The 23,489-nt window shown below is 39.6% G+C and overlaps 1 protein-coding gene across 3 annotated transcripts in view; it reads right to left on the bottom strand.

Moving 5' to 3' along the window:
* Positions 1–23,489, bottom strand: part of actn1 (actinin, alpha 1) — a 52,520-nt gene that overhangs the window by 8,855 nt on the left and 20,176 nt on the right. For all 3 annotated transcript variants that reach the window (XM_038728713.1, XM_038728711.1, XM_038728712.1), the window contains exons 2-13: positions 18,804–18,918; positions 17,625–17,744; positions 14,976–15,062; positions 14,247–14,334; positions 11,452–11,530; positions 10,607–10,688; positions 9,715–9,800; positions 4,006–4,098; positions 2,450–2,680; positions 1,276–1,423; positions 913–1,063; positions 392–500 (exon numbers count right to left, since the gene is read on the bottom strand). In XM_038728713.1, the coding sequence (XP_038584641.1) occupies positions 392–500; positions 913–1,063; positions 1,276–1,423; positions 2,450–2,680; positions 4,006–4,098; positions 9,715–9,800; positions 10,607–10,688; positions 11,452–11,530; positions 14,247–14,334; positions 14,976–15,062; positions 17,625–17,744; positions 18,804–18,918 (1,389 nt within the window). The remainder of the gene's footprint in view (positions 1–391; positions 501–912; positions 1,064–1,275; positions 1,424–2,449; positions 2,681–4,005; positions 4,099–9,714; positions 9,801–10,606; positions 10,689–11,451; positions 11,531–14,246; positions 14,335–14,975; positions 15,063–17,624; positions 17,745–18,803; positions 18,919–23,489) is intronic.

Raw genomic sequence — 23,489 nt, forward strand, 5'->3', positions numbered from 1 at the left:
GTGAAAGTCAAGAATTCACAGAGCCTTCATTTTATTTATGATCCTCCAGTGAGCTGGGGCATATAGATGGATTTTGGAGTCATATTTTCTTTTTTTTTTCTTTTTTTTTCTTTAAATAGAGAAATCTTAAATCTCCAAACTTTAAGGGATTTTCAAGGCCAGCGGGAATCCTGGAAATCAAATAGTCTCTTCACAGCCTCTCACTGTGAGGGAGAACACTTTCATGTCTAAATTTGCAATTATTTCTGCTCTAACCAGCACCAAGAAGGACAGAGGGACTTAAAAACAGGGATAACAAAGTGAGTGATCTTAGAAGTCAGAAATCGGATTCTTCAGAAACTCATTTATTTTGAATTCTCTCAGGGTTATGCCAGAGTCTATCCCATCTCACCTGCAAAGCCTCGCTGCGTTTCTGGGTCAGAGCTCCCAGTGCGTCCCACTGGTCACAAATCCGCTGGCAACGAGCATTTACACTGGGAGAGTCGTAGTAGTCCAGCTCACTGGATGAGTACAAGGGAACAATTACATTATTTACTTTAGCGGTCATCTCTTTGGTCTTTGTTTGTCATTTTGTTTTTGTCTTTTTTTTTTTTTTTTTTTTTTTTTTTATTAACGGTGTGAAATGTTTTGCTAAGCCTCTGAAGGGTTTCTTCAAGACTTTCGATGTTTATGGTGAAAATTCTGAAAATAATAAATCAATACAAACAACAACAAAAAATTGAAAGAGATGATCAATACAATCATACCACCCAAGAATGGAGCCACTAAAAATAAAGAGACAATAATCAATGTGTTTATCTGTATGTCCTGGTGTGGTGCCAACTCTCTTGTTTCCAATGACATTATTGACTTTACAAGCAATGCTTATCCTTTGTTGATGATCAGCCCAGGCTCTTGCTTATCATCTCTTACTTTAACTCCTGTGCAATGGCTGCGATCTGCTCCACACGGTCCTGATGTGCAGCCAGATCACTCTCAAAGGCCTCGTGTTTCTTCAGCAGCGCCTTGATGTCTGACAGAGAAGCCACCTCGTAGTCAAGCTTCTGCAGCATGTCCTCCTTACCTGCAGGGGATCCACAGAACATGTACCAGTAAAGCTTAGATACAATGTGTTTTATCTCAAATCATTGTCTGTTTAGAAAGCTAAAACAAATTTCCATTTTCCTTTGTTGTGGCCTTCAACGGGCAGCTTGAGGTACATGAGACTAACCCGCTGGAGCTGGATCTTTATATTCACAGTGAGTATTTCTCTGCTCTTTTCAAAACACTCAGTACCTTCAGTCCAGGCTTCATGTATGGCTGCTTTCTGGCGGAATTTCTCCGCCAGGTGGTCGAGTCTTTCCAGCCTGCGAATCTCATTGAGGAGCCACTCTTCATAGCCTTTTTCTGCTCCCTCTAGATTTCCCCACGAATTGTTAATGTCCTGTGTGAGGTAAAGGAGAATACTTTAGAATGAATCCCTGCCAAATGCTGTAAAAACCTTTCAGGACTGTTATATGTATACGATCACTTAAGTAAAACTTTTTGGCCACTTGGTGGCAGCAGAAACAAGCCGTGAAAACTATGTTGACATATCATCACCCTTTAAGTTGGTATGGTGAACCTGTTCACAAACTGTTGCCTGTTTACACATCCAGCAGTTACAGAGCAACATTATCATTCATTTGGAGTTGTGTTTCTGATGAATGTAAGGCCAATATTCACTCTCACTTCTTTTAGCTCTGGTTTAGCTTTTTTAGCTCTCCACCAGCTCCTGAGAAAAATGTCTGTCTCTTTAGCTGCTAAATTCTCCACAATGTTCACCAGCTAGTTGCTAACTTTGTCATTCTGTCATTAAGCTGGGTGTTCAGCATACAGTGGGTTTTTAGTTTTTTTCCACTTAAAAATTGCTGGCTGGAAACAATGCTGATGAGAGCTGTAAGATTTAACAAAAAGTGAATTAAGACAGTTAACGTTTGGTGCCGTAAAGTTAAAGACACTGAAACGCTACATAGAGCTGAGGCAAACTGCAGTCAGATGATCATTTTTTGTGAGTTCATCTCTACAAACACAACTGAGTCATTTGATCTATTCTTAATATAAAAACAGTATGTTTTGTTGATGTTTTGAAACTTCACAAAAAGAAGTATGATGGTGCAAGTATTCACATCATGTATTCATAAATTACCTTATTAGAGCACATTAACTATATAGATTTTCTTTAGTTAACAGGATTTTGGAGTTGCACTTCTCCAGCTTCTATTAAGGTAACTCTAGGATTTGGCCTGTACTGTAGATGGACATTTCAAAGCAAACACCCAACCAAGTGAGACACAGTTTAAAAATGAGTTAAAATGTTCCCTGGCATTATGAGTCGACATGATTCATTGTAAGCTGAGGTAACTCTTTGGCCACTGATGCCCATAAGAGTTGCAGATAAGATTTACTTTCATGAGTTGCTGTGACCTACCGAGACCATCTTTCCCTCTGAGGGCATGAAGGCGGGCCTGTTGCTGAGCCTCAGCTTGGTCTGCAGGGTGTTGAAGTTGATCTCTAGCTGGCACTTCTCCTGCACTTTGGGCGGCTTGTGAAGGCGGCGGTAATCTCTGAAGTCCTCCAGTTTCTGCTGCATGGCCTGCATGGTGTTCTCAGGCATGCGGTTCTCCAGCCAGGGGATGGTGCGACGGATCCACTCCAACAGCTGGGGTGTTAATGGGGGTGGTGTGGGCAAGTGGTTGTGTGTGTGTGTGTGTGTGTGTGTGTGTGTGTGTGTGTGTGGAGGGTGAGAATAAGAGAAAGGAGATGGAGAAGAAACCATTCAAGGGAAAGAAAATGGAGAAGCAAAGGAACACCATGCCAATAATAGGAAAAGGGTGTGGGAAATAAATGAGATATAGTGGATGTAATTCATGTGTGTCAGCAAAAGAAAAATAGAGGTAGAGATAATCGGTTAGCCAGTTGGACCATACCTGTGTTTTTACATGTTTTATCTCATTTATTTTAATTGCTGCTGACCATTTTCCATTGCATAATGTAATGTTTTCAAACCAACAGCTACCTCGAACTACTATAGCCTGACCGAGACTGGATTTTTGAAGGTAATACAAATATTGAGATTAAGGTATTAAAAAAAAAAATCTAATAAAGATATATGAATTGATACTGATATATGCTATTATCTAATATTATTTTCATGTAAACATTAACGTGCAGATTTTTAAACTGCTTGTAAAATTTACCTTTTTTTCCAATTAAAGCTACATCTTGTTTGCACAACCATGCAGCTTGAACCAGATACTGTTTCAGTATAGTCTTCCTTATTCAGTTCAAGTGCTTATGGAAAGACTGCTGACTCTGGAATTTCAGATGTCTTAGCTTCTTACACACACTTAAATGCTTTTAAGACCGTATCTGAGTCAAACAAATGCTAGGGTTGCAACTAATGATTATTTTCAATATCAATTAAGGAGCAAATTATTTGTTTGGTTTGTAAATATATATATAACAAACCAAACCTGATGTTTGAAAATGTCTTGTTTTGTTCGATCAAAAGATATTCAGTTTATTTTTAACATAAAACAAACAAAAACAGAAAATGTGAGAAGCTGTAAGCATCAACTACTTAGCATTAATCAATTTTCAAAACAGTTGCCATTTAGGTTTCTGTTGGTCGACAATAGTTTCAGCTTTAATGCTATTATCAAGGTCTCTGCTGGTTAATTTTCATATTGCACTGACATGAAACCAAAGGTTTCCTGGTTGTTAAAAAAAACATGTATCTAAACATGTATCCTTTAGAAAATGTATTTGCAGTTTGTTGTAAATGAGCTAAAACAGGCAAAACATAGCCTCATGAAAATTACTTTTTCTGCTTAAGCTTAATCTTTTTCTAGCTGGTCTGACCCTGCACCTGTACGGAGCACAAACACCCCCAGGGGCAGGGAGGGGAGGGAGTGACAGGAAAACAGGGAGATAAAAGGGTAGAGGAGGTGCATGACAAATACAGGAAAATCGGGGTGTTCTCACATCACTGGCAAGCTTCTCATAGTCCTCCATTAGCTGCTCATTCTCTTGGTTGACAGCCAGCACCTTGCAGATCCTGTTGGCTGCTGTCTCTGCCTGGATGACGAGGGAAGAAACAGTTTGAGACCCAGTGCAGAGAGCTTTGTGAATGTTATAAAATAAAGGTGATGTATGTTTAGTGGTGGAATGCAACTAAGAACATTTACTCAAGTACTGTACTAATGTATCATTTTGGGGTCCTTCACTTAAGTATTTCCATTTTAATAGAAAATATTGTAATTTTACTGCACTACTTTTATATGACAGCTGTATTTACTAGTTACTTTTCAGAATGAGATTTTTCATCAAGAAAACTTATTGTGATTTAATAAAACATAATATATTTTTAAAGATTATACCAGTGGTTCCCAAAATGTTTTGGCTTGTGACAACACCAAAAATCTGTGTCTAGTTTGGATCCCTTGTGACGTTTTGTTATTTACTACAATAATCATCTCACAACCCCTCAGATTTTCCCTCTTTGAGGGTGCCGGACCCCTAGGTTGTGATCCACTGGACTACATTTGCTAAATGTATAAAGTAGTAGCTTCTTTGACCAGCTACAAAAGTGAAATGCTGCTTGCACATCAGAACTGACGATGTAATAAGGTCATAGATAATATAAATATTATAATATACAGGGGCATTTTTTCAGTTTCAGTACTTTTACTAAAAAGTCTAAAATCAAAAGTAAAATATTTAATGCAGGATATATACTTGTGATGGATTATTTTTACATTTACTTCCACCATTTAACTGCATACTGTACAAATGTCTACACTGCCTACACAAGCACTCCAAGATTTCCCTAATGAGTAATTTTGCAGATGAAGCAATGGATCGGCGATGATGCTGCAAGCAAGTAAAAGCAGGACAGCTAGGCCTACTGTATGATGTTATCTCTGTAACACTGTCTGGGTTTGTGTTGTTACACTGTGAATGTCATCTAAATGTCCTAAGATTAATAATCTAATGTCTGTTTCCAACAGGAAGGACTCTCGAGAGCAGAAAGCTTTAACAAAGACGCATCATATTGCACCAGATGTCAGGTGTAGAGGCACCTTTCTCTCTGCATTGTCTGTCTTTTTATAGAACAGCCGTGTACAGTGTTTTTATTTTAGCCTCAACCTACATAGCGAGAGCAGGGTAATGGAGAGTGAAGCTCCCGTGAGAATAAATACAGCCCAGCGGGGGTAAATAGGGGCTCATCCATGAGACAACACTTTCTTAACATGGCCTGTCAGTATTCATCGTTGGACTGGCAATACATGAGCGAAGCAGAGTTTCCATGACAACATGTATTCAGTTAACCCGTTGGGTTCAAAATGAGTAAATGTGGTCAGGAATGCTCTCTAAAAACAAGGGCAGAGGATTTGTAGAGAAAATGTAGAGTGAAATTTAAACAACATGCACAAAGTCTGAAAGCTATAGGATTGATTTTAGAGCAGAAATGTAAAATTTTCAGCAAGATACAAAACATTCCAGCAATATTTTAGAGTGTTGAAGTTGAAGTGACTCCAATAATATCAAAACCACAAGAAATCCTTCTGCAACTGTTATGTATGAATCCAAAATGCACCATTATCGATTTCCTTCTAAAAGGCTTTAAATTACGCGATTTAAAAGTCAGCGTAACCTCGCAGCAGTGTCCTTTCAGAGAGAACAGACACAGTAAGATTGGCTTGAACCCCCCCCCCCCCCCCAACCCTGTTTCATAGCTCAGAGACTGGCATCCCACTCAGAGGACTGCTTTGAGCCTCCTTTGTCAAAAGATCACGGGGGAAACTTGGCTTGGTCGGAGACATGCTCCGGGGGCTCTACCAGGAGCGAGCTGCCTTAAAAGGAGAGCCAGGATGTGCAGGTCGTGCTTCTGTGAGCAAATGTTTGCATGCTGGGCCTGTTTACTGTCAGCATTGACAGCCAGGACCTCTTTTATGAATTACTTTGTCCTAACATCAGAGGTAGCAGAGAGAGGACACTGGAAAGATGACTAAGTCCAAAGTTATCCTACAGTTGATCTATGAAGCCAACGTGGAGCTCCTTTTAGTTTGATTCTCTCATGTATCAATCTATCAGATTTTAATCATAGCTTCATAGCATCATCTTTCAGAACGGCAGAAGGTCTTTTAACAACACTTGAAAAGTAGTTAACATTGTTTTTCTAGTATCATTAAGTTGTGTCTACTGCACAACAAAAACATACAACCCATTTTACAGGTCTCGACTCTACAATCCAAACAAAGATTGGAAGAAGGCTTTATTATCAGGTACATTTATCCAGCTCTGTAGCTCGGATTAAAAAAATCGTGCAGTCATGAGTCCTAATGCTAATGGAAAACACTATACCCCTTCATTATATTTAAATTAATTAATATACCAAATTACTATTTTTCCCCTAAAAACAGAAATTTTGTGTTAGAATACCAGAATCAACTTTAAAACACCCAACATGTGGAATATGTTTGTAACTGTAGAATGTAAACTCTTCCACAGCTCATTAAACCAGCCTATATTTCCAGAAATATCACCAAGGACATGGCCTCAGTGAACCTAAATGGTATGTACTACCCGAAATTTCTAGCATCATTCATGCCGTTTTGCTTTGTGACTTTGTGGACTGTAAAGATAATACATAAGAGGCACAAACTGGGGCTAACACTGCCCCTTTCTTTGTAAAGTGAAGACAAGTTGGAGTGATGTTGTTTAAGGGGACATTTCTGCCCTGCAGGGTACAATCTGAGGTGTTAGACAGGAGGAGGAGGAGTAACTGCTTCTCCACCCCCTGTTTCTATGTGAAATCCATGCCAGCACTGTAAAACTGTGTGCCAACCTGCAGTGGTTTCCGGAGTCCTGCTCCTCAGGAGGTTCAAGAGCTCCATTAAGAACTGGATCCTAATAAAGATTTTAAGTACAGGAGACTTAGCGGATATCCTGTGTGTGTGTGATAACTCTCTTTTATTCTCTGCATAGAACTTTAGCGGATTTGCCATGTCTTTGGCATAATGTATTTCACTGAGAGTGTAAGAACTTCATGCTCGCAGAGGAGAAAGGTTGTGCGCTTTATCAAGGCTCAATACGCTGCTGAAAGAGGGCAGATAAGGAGGGTTTGAATAACTGAGGGTTTGGTTTCCCACCAGGGCCGCCCATTATAAAAATAAAGTCATAGCACTTTGAGGCACATAGTTCCCCAGTTCTGCTTGGATATAAGATGTCAGTAATGTAAATATGTGCGCGTTTCCTGGATTGGTCAATGTTTTAAAATGAGCTTGAATCAGCCATAAGTACCACCACTTGGACTCCATCCATGACTTGTCTGGTGGTAAAGAAAGTTATTCTGTTTTTTTTAAATTAGTTTTCTTTTTTTCCTGCTAGCTCCCCTAATGCCATAATAAAAAACTGTTAAATATTTAACCTGCATTAACAAAATGATGATGATATGGTGAACTGCAGTTGTACTTGTGTCCACCTGATGAAGGTTAGTACAAAATTCACTGTCTTTCTAGCTCTGAGATAAATATCTGGCTGTTTAGCTTCTAAATGCGAACTATTTTAAATGGTTGCTAACTTTGTCTGCTGTTAGGTGCTGAGCATGTAGCATACAGTGGGTTTATTGGAGCTTTCTACTGAAGCTTGAAACGACGACCAAAACAGTTACCATAAACTGTGGGATCGTAAAACCAAAACATGGAGCTGAATGATACTAAAATCGTAGAGCTGAGGTGATAATGCAGAGTCAGGTGATAATGGTCTGTGGGTTTATTACTATGAGCGAATTACACATCAACATTTGATCCATTGTTAATTAAAAATATAGATTACAGCAGAGTTAAAAAACAATATCATGCCTTCAAAATGCATTATACAGTGTTTAGATTTGTGTATGTCATAGCACAAATCGAATTGCTGATAAATCAGAATAATTCATTTCAAACAAAAAGCATCTTTGAAACTTTAATAAAGAAGGGCTTACGGTAATGTTTTGCCTGATATTGTAATTTTTGGTGTCATACAGTGTTGTAGAGTCATCCCATGTAAGCAGCCAAAAAATTTATGTTGGCAAAAACAACTGCGGCTGATCTGTGATTCGCTGCCAGCCACTTTGGCAGGTTTCTGGTTATTGTTTTGTTTTGGGGTTTTTTTCTTTTTCATTTCAGTTCTCACCTTCTGCTTGCCTGAGAACGCGTGGTAGTAACACGACACATAAGTCATGACGGCCTTCTCATCTGGCCTCAAGGTGCTAATGATATCTGCCCAGGGAACAGAGGAAGGGGAGAGAGGACAGAGAAGAGAAAAATGCACAAGAGTAAAAGAGTATAGAGACAAAAGGGCCAGCAGGGGGCATAATCACAAGAGAAGGCAGCAGTGGGGGCACAGGTCATCTCCAGTCTACCTAAAGGTTGTTTGCTTTTAGGGAAATCTTAATTTTCCTTAAAGCAATATTAGGATAAATGTGACTGAATTTGAAGTGGGAAGTGAGTGCACAAAGTGAAAATATACTTTTTCTTTTTTAACATCATTTTAAAATGTATTAATTTGTACGTATACTAAGAAGCTGAGAAGCTCCGCTCAAGATGCAGTTTAAAACAAATTCGCAGCCTGAAGCCAAGTGCCTCTAATAGTTCATTCAAAAATACAACCAGAGATTTGGTATCAAAAATTTGCCAATAACTAAAATATGGAACTTCACAAAATTTGTATTTGATTGTATTTTGTAAGTAAACTTAGTCCAGCTTAATTTAAGAACCAGCCATGTCACAGACCTCACAGATCTATGGTGCAATCCAGAGTCCAGCTGTAGTTTCACTGCTCTCAGTGAGGCTGACCACACCGCTCTACTCTGTCAAGTTATAAACACAGACATTTTTGATCTGAGTTGCTAAAACACAGCTGTGTTGAAATGCTCTCTCTGCTGCTGGGCCTCTCAAATGAACCTGGCTTTTATATAACTTCTGGTTTGTAATGCTCTGCTTCTCCCTGTGTCTGAGAGATGGCACAGCACAATCTCAGAGTTCCTGCTGGGCTTTAAGGTAGCTGTCAAACTAACAGACAATCATTCATTATCCAACAGAGAAATTCCGATACACCACTCTTTGTTGCAGAGAAACAAGGAAACAGACTTCCCACTTAATCCAGACGGCGTGAATCCATTAAAATTAAACGACAGCTTTCTGCTTGACTTTGAAGTGCCTGTTTTAATTTCATTCATTCTTCCACCCGCCATTTAAGCTGTCGCTCTCAAGGATGAACACAACCATCCATTTAAATGGTAGCATCTCCCCCACCACGCTAGACTTCAGGCTAATTTGTTTCTCTCCATCAGCAACCATGGCTTGTATCACAGGCAATCATCATCATTTATCAGACAAACTTTGCCACACCTCTCACTCTGCTCAGCTTCTTTTCAGCTTAACAAAACCCTAATCAGGGCTGAATGTGGCTGCCTGCAGCCTCGTAACGAGGTAGACTGAAGATACACTTGTGCTCATTGCCTCTAAGAACAGAGTGTTGTCATCCCGTCATGCATTTGGTGGCGTGAACCATGCAGAAAGTGAAGGAGAGTGACCCCCGAACACTGCAGAAAGAGAAGGAGTGCTGTTAAGAGAAACACACGGAAAGTAGAAACAAGGGAGGAGAGGACTGAGGAAGAGGAAGGAGACGCTGCATCCAGGATACCTTCTGTGCGCCTGAGAAGGCGTGGTAGAAGCTAGAGACATAGGTCATGATCGCCTTCTCGTCCGGACGGGCAGTGCCCACAATGTCTGCAGGGAAGAGAGGAGGTCAGGGAGTGGGTGGAGGGTGGAGGGGGGAGTTGAGGTTGTTAAACAGAGCACAGATAAATGACGACACAGGAAGTAAAGCTGGAGTTCAGCTCTTTACAAAAACAATATCCAGAGTGGAAAGAAAAACATGTTGGGTCAGTGTCCAGATCTGCTTAAAAAGGAGGATCTGATTTAAACTTTGCAGTCTGTCTTAAACACAGAAACACACAGATTTTAGATGTAAACTGCAGAACTAAGTGAGCAGAAATGTCTAGAGGCTTAAATATATTTGTACAGTGAGAACTACACATTTAAATTCATTAGAGGGAGATAAACATCCTTTTTTACTGTGTGCACAGCTGCATGTGTGAGTCAAAACATACTCTCAGAGACATTGGTGCCTATCTATCATCTGTCTTGTGCTGTTGTTCAGAATTTCTTCCAGTTTTAGGTAATTCTTTGGTTCCCCTCTTGTCTCTTTTCTTTCAACACAGAGACAATTGATGTGATTCAGTAGTAAACATGTAAAGTGATATAATTTACAAAGGAATGTGACAAATGTGAACATGGCCATTTTCAAACCTTTGCACAGGTGGCTAATCACTGGCGAGGCTGGTTGATTGTAGGTTTAGGAAAGTTATAAAAATTGGGTGGTGCAGACCCTGTCCATGTTCTGGAGGAGCTTTTCATCACTTTCATACTTCTGAACAGCACTTCTGAGAGAGTATATATCTGTTCCTTGAACACAGTAAAAAAAATCTGTTCTCCTCATCATCATTTTATTGCTTTCCTCCCTGCCTGCTTACCTTCTGCGTCCAACATCTTGGGGATGTCCAGGTACTTCTCTGCCACATCAAAGGCTGTGTTCAGGTTGGTCATGGGGTCATCCTGTCAACAGCAGACACAGCAGACCATCAAGACCTTTAGACTGTCATTATAGTATCTAGTGCGTGAATGTATTACAGTGGCACACTTTTTACATTATACTTGAAAAACTGACAATGGCAGCATATGTGTTACTACAACGTGAAAACAAATAAATCAAAACATAAAGTTGTCTCTTCCTTTTGTTTTGTTTTTTTAAATAAGTCCAGTTTTTATACAGTACAAACTTAGGCTACTAATTAAATACATTTTTTAATTAATGATTTATGAGTGCACTTTACAACCAAATACATTAGTTTTGGCAGTTATATAACAATACAATAAGTATAGCTGAAATAATTAATAAGTAATCGAGTAGTTAATCGACAGAAAATTAATCTGCAACTACTTTAATAACTGATTTATAAAAATGTTTATGGAAAAAATGCCCGACATTCTCTAGTTTAAGCTTCTCAAACATGAAGAGTTCTTGTTTTTCTTTGTTTAACGTATAAATAAATTATAAGATATATTTTACATCTCTGTGAACTTCATTGTGTCTCAGCAGGATACTCAAACCTGGTTGACACAAAGACACAAGAACATACAACTGCTGTTTTACCTGGTTTGATCTTAACAGATAGCTGCCCGTTTACTTTCACTTTGTACTTGTGTTGGTTTTGCATAGAAACCTTTGAAATATGGTAATCTAACTTAGTATTTGTGGTTTGTGGTCTTAGTGGTGTTTCTATGTTTGTCAAACTAATATTAAACAACGCTCACTCACCTTGCGCAGTTTTCCATAGTCAATGAGCTCTGGACGGTGTCGATGAATGAGTGCACAGAAACCCAAACCATCTTTCCAGCTGAAACAGAAAGAGAGAAATAGTTGTGGGTGAAAGTGAGGTGAAAAATAACGAGCTGAGGAAAAGAAAAGGAATTTGGCTTTAATCTTTGATCAAGACCATTCCCCTCTGTCTGCCTCCCTAATTAGTTTCATGTAACACACCCACATCTTCCCAGCAGCATGTGGTTTGTTACGGTAACACAGCAGAAACCTGACCACTATCAGCTTAAATGTGATGAAGATATGTTATCTAATGTGGTCTCTAATTAAAGTGGAACAGCAACTTCTGAAGTTTGAGAATTGACATGTATTGACGTTTTGTTATGATGAGCTCACATTCTTGAATTCAGTGAAGTTATTTTAGGAGAGAATTTTTCCTTTCAATAGATTTATTTATTTTTATTTTAAGAAAGAAAATACAGTTAAAAGATTTATTTGGATTTAATATGGAGATCTAATGTAAAATAACACAAAGTTGTGTTGAAACTTTGGAACAAACTCAAACTAACGCATATGATGTCAGAGAAGAAGAACTAGTGGGATTTTGGGTGCAAAATGACCCATCAAATTATTTTCAAGGACCAGGACAAAATTGTTAATTGCAGTCATTTAGCTTTTGAGGGCCAGATTCTGGAACATGTTCAGAGAAAAAGAAATTCCTCCTTGGTCACTTCTGTACATTGAACAGACATGGTACTTTGGTGCTGATTTACTTAAATTTTCCAGAGTAATTTTCTTGGTCTCACTGTGAGCCTTACTGACTTACAGATGTGGTCCAATTTTTACAGAATGCTGCAGCGCTGCAGCTCCAGACACAAGAGAAGCTTTCATTACGCCATGCAAGTTTATTTTTTATTAGTATACATTTATAACATTTTTACCATGTAAATGTACATAACTGCTACCAGTAGCACAATTTTGCCAGATTGATCAGGTGATCATTTTCTGTGTATTCACATTTATTATATAATTTAATTCATTTTTAATATAGAAACATTGATTTTGGCAGCTTTAAGATTTGCTTAAACATTAATTTCCATCTGCAGAAATTCCGGTTAAAAATAAAATGTATACAACAGATACAGTTCTTAAATGTGGAAAGCTACTAAATTTAAAACTTGCACAAAGTTGAATCGTTGAATACAATTTCTTTAAATCAGTGATTATGGGTTTATTAGCTAGAAGGCATATTGTTTGTTTGCCCTTTTGTGGTTCATTGATGAATGGGCTTGATGCTGAAAGCAGGCTGTCTGAATGCAGCATGAGCAATCTCAATCTGGGAGAGTTCTAGAGGATTTACTGGTGCTCTCTGCTCTTACTAACAACAAATTAGTAAGATGGGGGTTTAATGTATTACTTGCCATTAAAAAGTGTATTTTACAAGTCTACTCTTATACTTGTGGCAGCAGTACCAACAAAATAAGTACTCTTCCTTGCCTGCCTCACATCTCCTGAGATATACAGATATCATCTCTCACAGAAGACCACATCAAAGGCCTGGCTTCTGATGATCCCCTCTCCTGCACCGGGATCATCAGGCCTCTCCCTTTACCTTCTCCTGAAATGACCTCGCCTCCACCTTTCTTCTCGCCTCAGCTTTCATCCACATCCAAGGATCATAGTGGTCTTCTTTCAATAATTCAGCATGCGTGGAAACACCCTATGATGTGGATTGAGGCCTTCCTAACCCACTTGTGGCAGGAACAGACTCATGGGTATGTAACAAGGATGCCAGGATAGTATGTTACCTTATATCCTCTTATCCTCGGCACGTCATATAATTTGATAAAATGTCTTTGTGCAACAAATCTACTGATATAAATACCCATTTAAATGTACAGGTTGATAAGTGCCACCTTCTCTCCTTCTCAGTCGGTCTGGTTTAATGAGAACATGTCTACTGGTCTGTTCTTTGTTAAATCAGTCTGCTTTCAAGTCTGCTCTGTTCAGCATCAGCACTGACGGAGGCCACTGCCGTCGTCTGTGCTGAATTAGCAACTTTTTCTTATATATTTATGAAATCCTGGTGTCCTTTAATTTCTTATAAAATCTTAACTGAGGCCAGGCAAGTCGACAACCATATTTTAATTTAAAGCAGCGTCCATAAGAAATTGTTGCAGCATGGAGGGATTCATACTCAAAGCTGACAAGTACTATTACTACATAATGCTGTGTGAGCACTTTAGTGCTAGTAATTTTTGTCTTGAAGCACTTTATCCAAACTCTGCATGCTTAATTCTGGTTTCCAAGATGCCAAAAAATGCAGTTCTTCAAATATAACCAAACATACAACCTAAAATACAGATTTTTCATGTATAAAGAGACAGATATTAATGTCTGATAGACAGCAGCTTCTCAGATTTTACAAAACTTAAACAGGGCTACTCAAAGTCTGGACCATGGTCCAGATCCAAACTGGACTGCAAAAGACTTGAGAACGGACAACTGGATTTGTATTGATGTCCCCCTTCAACAATATCTCTAAAGTTGAAGGATGACAAGTAACCAAAACTCTTGTGAACTGAAGAGGTTTACACCAAAGAAAACTGACTTCAGGTGAGATGATAGCATCCCTGCGCTTTCACATTCTTTGGCCTAATTTTCCCAGTTTCACACAGAGCTTTGAACCCTTTGCGTTTAGTTCCACAGCCTCATTCAAACAACTGTAACTGCATTGCGGCATGTAACTGAAATAACCTTTTTTGTTACTTACTAATTTTCCTCCTCAGTCTCACCTGATGTGAAAGTTTTGGATGTTGACATTCTTGTAGGGTGCAGTCTTCCTCTGGCACCACAACAGGAGGCCCTCTTTGGCAGATGTCTCTGCAGTTGGAGAAAAGGGATCATTGTGAAGTTGGAGAAACTCTCAGGCTTTTACTTTGACTGACTCTCGGCTAATCCCTGTTTAGTGGTGGATTAAGTGGAGGTGAAGTGAATGGGAAGCATGTGTGATTGCTCGGATGATTCGTGCTCTCTTGTTGGATACCGAGAGGTGTCTGGTATTGTGTTATACCCATACAGTAAAAGTTCAATACTTTGGGAAAAAAAAATAAATCACACTGCACTAGAATCTAAAGCTGAACAAATCGAGGTTGATCACTCCTGACATTTAAATTGGATTACACTGTAAGTGCATAATATATGTTAACCAAGACAGGAGCGTAATATAAACACTTCCACCTCCATAGGAATAAAAAAAAATCTCTGAAACATTCATATTCAAATTTACATGCATTAGCTCAAGTGTGTGTGGGGTATTGTTTATCATCTTGTGAGATGTGCGACAAAAGTCTGAATGCTGAGAGACTGAGTTAATGAAGAGTGTTTTCAATTGCAAATGAAGACAGTGAGCAGTTCTTTTCAATAAAGTGAATGAATAAGAAGCGTGTGGAAATGTTCCCACACACACACACACACACACACACACACACACACACACACACACACACACACACACACATTACCTTCCACAGAAATGTCTTGGATGGCAAAGCGGAGGATTATGGTCCAGATCATTCCCAGGGTCATCTTTGCATTGCCATCTACAATCTCTGAAAGAAGGGCAAAACAATAACATTTACATTTAAGGATTTACACATTTCTACACATTCTACACCCTTCTACAAACTGTCACTAACAAAGAGTGTAAGAGAAAGAAATAATACTTCCATACACAAATATGGGCCTGTAACAATGTTTGCAAAGCAAATGTGAAAGAACATATTGGCAATCATACATTTCAAAACTGTTCATTGCATGCTTTTCCACACAGTGTCAGATTAGCTCACAGTGCTAGAGGGAGAACTGAAACCGTGAGTACTAAGCTCTCATGAATGAAACGTGTGATGATTCAATCATTTGAGCCTGGACCTGTTAAGCTGTGAATCAGCTATATGCCTGTAGTTGGAGGCTGTGAATGAACTGTCCAGTCCTTTCTCTGCTGTCGATAATGAAAATCCCCTTCAACAGGTCACCCTGTTTGCTCGCCTTCAATAATCGTTCGTTTCTCCTTCTAATCCAATAAGACACAAGGCACGGCAGCTCCAGAGCCGCTGGACTGTGTCGGACAAACTTGGACTGCGAGATGTCAGTCAGATGTCTGTACGTGTAATGCGGTGTGAAAGACGGCTCGGATTGAATTAGGAGGCAGAAAAAGTCAAGCTCGTACTGACACATGCAGATACATGTTGAGATTAGCCCTAATGAACATGACTGATCAACCTGGGGAAGGAACACAAATCCTGCTAATTCCATTTGAAACTGCACCAACGCCACTCCTTCATCCCTCACCCACAACAAACCCCCTGATGAGCCGCATGAACATGAGCCTTCAGCTAGTCCCATCCCACCAGCACAGCTAGCAGAAAGCTGGGCTGCAGGGCTGCTTGACCAGGAGGGGATTCCAGGCGGCTAATCTGTCTGGAATGCCGGTCTGGTTTAGGAGCTTTTATACTGGCCTCTGTGCACTGCAAAAACAAAAATCTTCATCTTATCAAGTAATATCTGTCCTGTTTTCAGCCAAAAAGTCTTGTTTTCTAAAACCAAGTGCAGAAATCTGCTAGTAAGATTATTTTAATTTATTAAGTACAGCTAAAAACATTAGTTGATCAATCGAATGGTTGACTGACGAAAGATTAAATGACAACAGTTCATAAATATGAATATATATAATTATCTGTTGGTTTGTCTTCAATGATAGTTTAAATTACTTCTGTTTTTTGGACTGCAACTGCACAAGAACTTTTTCTTACTAAAATAGAGTCTAAAACTGGCAAAATTATGATTTTTTTTATGAACAAATGACCTGATCAAAGACAAAATAAACAATACAACAATGTTCTTACAAATCTGTTAGGTTGTATTAGTATTGTGATCTGATTTTTAAAACACTTTCCTTACAAGGGTTTCTTTTAACATTTTTATGTCTGGCAGTGAAAGACACAGAAACAACTCCTGATGGAAACAGTAGAAGGCTTGATAAGCAGGGTAACATGGGTCAAAGGTTAACATTATGAGGACGTTTTTTGGTGGGGCAGGCCCGGGCCATCAGGAGAGTCAGATCCCCTGTGTGTTTAACATGGATTAGACTAATTTACAAAGGTTATTCTTTAAAGGGCCAGTTCACCAAAAAGTCCAAAATATATTTTGTCACTGTCATGCAGACAGTTATGGTTTTATGTGCTGTTTATGTGGTTTTAACATATCTGCATCTGATCTCTGTTGCCATCCCAACATAATTAATGTAAACAGAAGGTATTGGAATTGACATTTGTCCACAGTTTTCATGGGAAAGATTTCTTCAGTAAAAGTAGTTCCAGCTGGAATTGTTGTCAGTAAGGTTTGGGGATGATCCCGAGCACCCAGGACATTGTTTCTGGAAAGAGAAGTTCCTGCTGAGTTTTTCAAATCTGTCATCTTTCAGCACTTTGAGCAACACTGTTTGTATGTGTGTGTGTGTGTGTGTGTGTGTGTGTGTGTGTGTGTGTGTGTGTGTGTGTGTGTGTCTATATGTGTGTCTATATGTGTGTGTGTATGTGTGTGTATATGTGTATGTGTGTGTATATGTGTGTGTGTATGTGTGTGATTACACAGTTTGTAGTCTCTGCTTGCAGCACACATGAGCAAATTCTGTTACTTCCAGAAAATGCCAGAGGGGGATGTGTGGTTGTGAAAGAAAAAAATAGATAGTGAGAGAAAGAGGGGAGTGTTTACTCGACTAAAGAGTTGTTTACTTTCTGATGGGAGGAGGACAGACATCCCCAAGTTATTTGTGCTAAACAATGAGCAGCTTCAGCCCCTGAGGGGATTGCTGATCCTAAGATCTACTCTCAGAAAATGCACTGCAAAGCACAACCTCCACCGGAACACTCTGGAATAAGGATCTCATTAAACTGCACAGCAGCCAGCGGCACTGCCATGGTAACGAGAGAGAGAAAGGGCCACAGACTACTTTATACGCAACTATTTACAACAGAATATCAGCTATTGATTTGGGTGATGGCCTAATTAAAATCAATAGTGGACAGTCTGACCTGTAAACAAACAGAGAAGGTGACTGACCTTCATTTTCTGGTGGAAAGGTCATTATAGGACAGAGATGTGACATCACTCACCCTCTGCGCCAATAGACACCAGTTTCACTCCTTTGCTGGCGATGAAGTCAAGTGCTTTGTTAACGTTGGAGATCTTGTGGACTCTCATCTTGCCTCTCTCTGGTTTGGCCAAGCGTTCGCCTAGACAAGAAAACACAAAAAGACAGACACATAGAGCATGATGGGTTTTGTCTGGCAGTTTCTCTACAGACTCATATTTCAAATAAATAACACTTTGTTCTGGACCCATACATAAAATAGAAAGAAAAGGTGAAAAGGCCAAACTTCTAAGGCTACTTTCCTCAAAACTAGTACAAGTCTTTTAAAGATTACATGATATTTCTTGTTGTTTTAAGCCTTTTCACTTTATTGCAGAGAGTTAGATTAGAAGATTGATACCACTCTCGTATCACAAAATATGAAGCTATAACCAGGAGATGTTTAGTTTAAGATAAAGACTGGAAACCGCAAGTCTGGGTCTGTCCAAAGGTCAGTTAGTAAGTTGTTGTTGAAATACTTCTTTTTTTCTTTTTTTTTTATTAGGCCAAAAACATATAAAAAGGTGTTAATTAGTAACCTATAGTGGTTCTGGTAGGCTGCTTTACCTTTGGATAGAGCCAGGCCAGCAGTTCCCCAATGTTTACAGTCTCTATTCTAAGCTAAGCTAACCAGCTGCTTGTTGTCTCTTCTTATTTTAAGACACAATGAAGTAGAGCATTTTCAAAACATTTTCCAATAATTGTTTGTTCTGTAAAACTTGAGACTTGAGACTAGCTAACACGACCCCTCATATCAAACCGTACTTTACTGTTATATCTTGAGCTGTGGGCTCGCAGAAACATCAGATTAGGAAGAGAATATGGTTGAGGCCTAAATTATTAATTTCTCCCAGTCCTCCACTTCCAGATTGCTAAATCAGATCTGCTTTTTTGTTATCCAATCAAATTTGAAAGAGTTAATTTAAATTCCTCTCGTAACTAGACCCTATACAGATATTCTGTATCACTTGGAAATACATCACATTGTAAGATAAAGATAAACATGTTCAAACATTAGAGTGGTATCAATATTTTCTTCTAACTTTTAGCAAGAAAGCAAACAAACTGTTCCCTTAAGACTAATCCTGATGCCTAAACTGACAGTGCTGTCCATGCAAACTGTTTTCATTCAGATAATCCTGTTAAGTAAGAATCTGTTTACCTGAGATGACTTCCAGCAGCAGCATGAGTTTCAGGCCATCCCGGAAGTCCTCCTCGATGTTCTCTATCTGCGTGCCTGCTTTCCTCAGGTGAGAGTTACACCAAGCTGTAAATGTCTACAGAGTTGGAAGAAAGGGAGAACAGTATAATCAGTCACTGCACTTATAGGCATATAATCAGTTGCAGTTCAAACACTGTATGTGTCTGCAGCAGCCAACTGAGCATGATTCCAGCTTTAAATACACAAGAGCCACCCAGGTGCTTGCTGGGTTAGCAACCTGGATTGTGACACCACCATGTTTGTTCGTACAACAGTTATTAAATTTACACTATTTTATAATCAGTTGACAATGGCACCAGTCCAATGTATTAACCCTGCAAGGTTAACCTCAAAGGTAGATTTGGGTCAGTAAACATTTGGGCAGCAGGTTGGTGTATGAAGAAGTGAGATTTTTTTCCAACTGGAAGACAGATGTTCAAGTTGTCCCATGTTGTAACAAGACTGCCAAGTTGCCATTGCTATTGCAAAGACTAAAGCTGATGATACACGGGGCAACTTTTGAGCAATGTTGCTGGGCAATCTTGCTGGTGGCAAGTCCGACTATGTTTTGAACAGATAGCGGCGGGACGGGGAGGTTGGCGGAGTGATGGGGGAAGGGGATTACAGTAGTAATCTTTACTCATTACCATTGACACCAACATTGCCCAGCACCATTTCTCTCCGTGTAACATGAGCTTAACAGTCTACAGCCCTGTTAGTAGCTCTGTGACGCAACCCTTAGGCACAGCGGTGCTTTAGCTGCTAATGCCTCCATGTTCACATCGACAATGCTACCATGCTGAGGTTTATCAGGTACGTCTACCATTTTAGTTAAGTGTGTGAGCATCCTAGCACTTCCTCAACCAAGTCCAGTTGACCTTCCACAGATCCTAGAACTTGCTAATTAGGCTAGTACTAAAGGCGCTAGAGGTAAAGTGAGGGGATCACCAAAGTCAATAGGATTCATCATCTGATAATCATGAATGCCTATAAAAAAAAAATGTAATGGCTATCCATCCAGTAATTTTGGAGATATTTTAGTTTAGATTGAAGTGGCGGTGCGGCCGACCAACACTGCCATCCAGAGAGCCATGCTGCTAGCCAAAATCTCTGCTTAATGTGTCTGTGAGCAAAACATTAATCACTACCAGCTGGTTGTATGCTCTTTTGTAGCTGTACCATACCTGTTGACTAATAAATGTTTCCTGTTGGTTTATTCACATACTCCCACCCTTTCATGAGAACCTTTCCCTGTGATGCTAACAAGCTTATGTACTGAACTTTCTCGATGGAGCCAAAGCACACTGGAGCATTGTATACTGTATACAGTAGGTGTAGCAGGCTTTGGATTCTCTGGCATGCAAACATGCTAACGGAAAACATCTGGTGCAGGATCTTAGCTGCCCAACAGGAGCTGGCATGAGGACTGGGCCCACCATGCACCCCACTGTGAACGCCTCTTTATGAGTTCCAGGGTTAATTACACCCAGGGCCCAAACACCAGGCACCATGTTTCCACCCTAGAGCTGAAGGAGGACCTACAGGAGCAGAGCCAGGCGTTTATGAAAGCCTGCACTGTCTTTTGCTGGCCTGCCTTCCACTGCAGAGGAACAAAAGCCACTTAAAAGTCACTGGCGAGCTGCTTCGGAGCACTCGTGGAACTTCCGCAATGAGATCACTCTTAAAATTGAGTGGCATGAGGTTTACATGACTATCAATAAACTTAAGTGCGGAAGAATTGGGTTTCAGATGTGTGCGGCTTTTCTGGCATGTGGTTTGAGTTTCAACCAATGAAAAAGATGAAGAAAACTGGATGCTGTAGAAGAGTAGATTATATGGTGTTTTATCTCCAAGGGCAGAACTGACAGAAAAAGACCAGCGCTGAAGATTTATGTGCAACTGGCAGGCACACGCCCTCGACCTATAAGATACTGTATTCCTCTACAGTTAGTCATGATTTAAGTAAAATTCTGTGTCTAAGATATTTCAATTAATCCTAATTGATTCTCCCTTCAGAGGCTTGCCAAAGATTTTAAACTGTTGGAGCAGGGTTGTGGTGTCAGCAGCTAACGTGAATACTGTATAATTTAATCAAATTGTAAAAATAAGGATGCTGGCTCTGCAGGTTGAGGTTCTCACAGTCAGTTGTGTTTTCTGTTTTATCCAGGATGTAATTTTTAACGAGTGTCAGCCTCTTTGCTCTCCCTTCCCGTTTTTGGTTCACTTTCCCACCACAGGCACAAACACAATAACTTAAAAAATTACAAAAAGAAAACTCAACGGGATGTTAGGGGATTTTGCACATTTTCAATTCCATATGGCAGCAAGAGGTAACTGAAAACATTGACCTTCACCGATGTCCTGTTAACATGTCATCAGCAAACAGCACACAGCCTTATACCAAAGGATAGCAAAAAGAAAAAGACCTCTTAATACTGTAGTTTCACTTGGGCAAATAACAGAGCATCTAAAGGGGGATGGGATATGTTCTAAGTCGATAAAATTAGTGCATTTTTACTTAAAACTCCTGCTTAGTGCAGCTTTAACAGGACCAGACAGCTGAAAATGTCAAAAAACTTTAAGTCAACCCGCAAAGAGCACAGTTGTAAAAACGACTAAAAGTTCACAGAAGGAATGTTAGCTTGTTAAATGTGCTGGAAGGAGGGTAAGTTTGGCTGCTCCAGGCTGGGCGACAGGCCTCCTCTTGACAAGAATTAGCCGGCCCTCCAGCAGTTCCTCTAACTCTCTGGATCACAGTGGAGTTTGGCAGCAGGGCACAGTCCAGGCTGGCAGCCACCTGCACTGTCACATGACCCACTGGCTGTGTTATGGTCAACAATCCCAGGACCTTCAGGTGTTCTGGGGCTCTTGGCAGGGCACGATACTGAGTTACCGGTCCACTGGTTAAAGCAGCTGGTTACTGCATGAGCGGACAGTCATGCAGATAGGGTAAGGAAAACCTGTGGTTGGTCTTAATCCCACAAAATCTATAAATTATGTACTCTATACAAAAAAGTAGGAGCTATATTCTACTCTGTGGAAGCTGGTCCCAGATGCTTTCAGAGTTTTGGGTAATGTTATTGGATTTGGGGTTTGCACTCCAACGGCAACAGGGTAAAGTGTTACATTTGACAAACATTGATTTGTCCTCATGCCAAAAGCCTTTTCTTTAATAACGTGAAATGTGAAAATATACAAACAACAATAAATACAAAGTACATACACCAAAGGAGCTAAATAAGGTGTTGTTTTATTTCAAATTTTTCTGCATGGATCATTGACCAGTGAGGATGCTGATTTTTTATTGGGACATGCAGCATCGCCTCAGTCTTTTAGAATAGTATCACACTTTCAAGTCCATATTTAAGACCGTTTAGCAGGATTCTTGTTTTAAAACGAATCCTCTGGAAAAATTTAAAACCAACTTTGCAACCAACTCATGGAGCTAAAGTTAGCTTGATTAGTAAGCTAGCGATATCTGAAAAAAATCTGCTATCAACAATTTTAACTTCAGCCACTAAGATGGGTGAGGCATAGCAAACTATTACCTGCACTAGGTAGTAGCTGTTAGCTACATATTAGCTTGGGATAGAAAGCACCACTTGGCAATTAATTGCCATATGACTCTAGTTTGTCTTTGTAAATGCTTATCAGAAACTCAGCAGGACATAATTAATTGTTGTGAAGGACAACTGAAGGAGCTACTAGCTACCAAAACACCTCCTGAGAGTTGGTTGCCATCACTCCAATAAATATGCAGGCGTTGGGTTTTCCCTGGGCAGGGGACCAAAGTATTTATAGCCAAAGGAGGCGCAGGATGAGTAACATCATCTCAAACGTGTTCTGAATAAGTACAACTACTGAAGAATCATGCTCAAATACTGTATTAAGACAGTATTATCATAGAACCATTATATTCAATCTCTAGCGCATTACATCATGTCAATTTAAGGAGTCCCAATTTCATTCATATCTTCTTAAAATCTTTGAACCAGGTCATCCAGTATTCAAATGAAGATGCTTGTGAAAAAGTCAGACACACATTTGATCAACATTTAAGTAAATATAGTCTGATTTTTCCGAGTATTGGAGATCCTAAAGATTACAAGGACTCCGATCAAGATCTGGATACCGCTAGTAAAAGGCACAGTTACAGACAAAGTAACAGTTTTTCCAGTTGTCTCAAAACTGCATTGCTTTGTTGTTTACTGAGGCTGCTGTTGGTGCTCTGAATGTAAGGGACTGCCACAAAACATTTATCAGTTTGGATTAACTATGAAGAAATGAAAACCATTTGTAAGTGCGTTGTATGGTGTAAGTCTCAATCCAACACCAGCGTAAATATGTCTTACCAGTTACCCACAAGAATAACACAAACTGGCAACAAAACACTAACAATAAACGACTGTTTAACAGTGTGTACAATAAGTGTTTTGAGAGGTATCATAGCATTAAGCATTAGAGCGGCATACAGGCTGTTTGTGTATAAATGCAGAGGGATAAATACAGTACTTTGCGGTGTATAGTGTGTGTTATATGATCCCAGTGCACTCCATGTGTGATCGTGTTGTCCGTGGATAATTTCTGTCAGTACCGAATGTGCTGTGAATCTTTGTAAGCTGTTAGTATATCTGCTCCAGAGTCCCG

This window comes from Micropterus salmoides, unplaced genomic scaffold (genome assembly GCF_014851395.1).
Source record: "Micropterus salmoides isolate LMB-PRFRI ecotype aquatic unplaced genomic scaffold, ASM1485139v1 Ms_hic_scaffold_19, whole genome shotgun sequence".
NCBI classification, from domain to species: domain Eukaryota; kingdom Metazoa; phylum Chordata; class Actinopteri; order Centrarchiformes; family Centrarchidae; genus Micropterus; species Micropterus salmoides.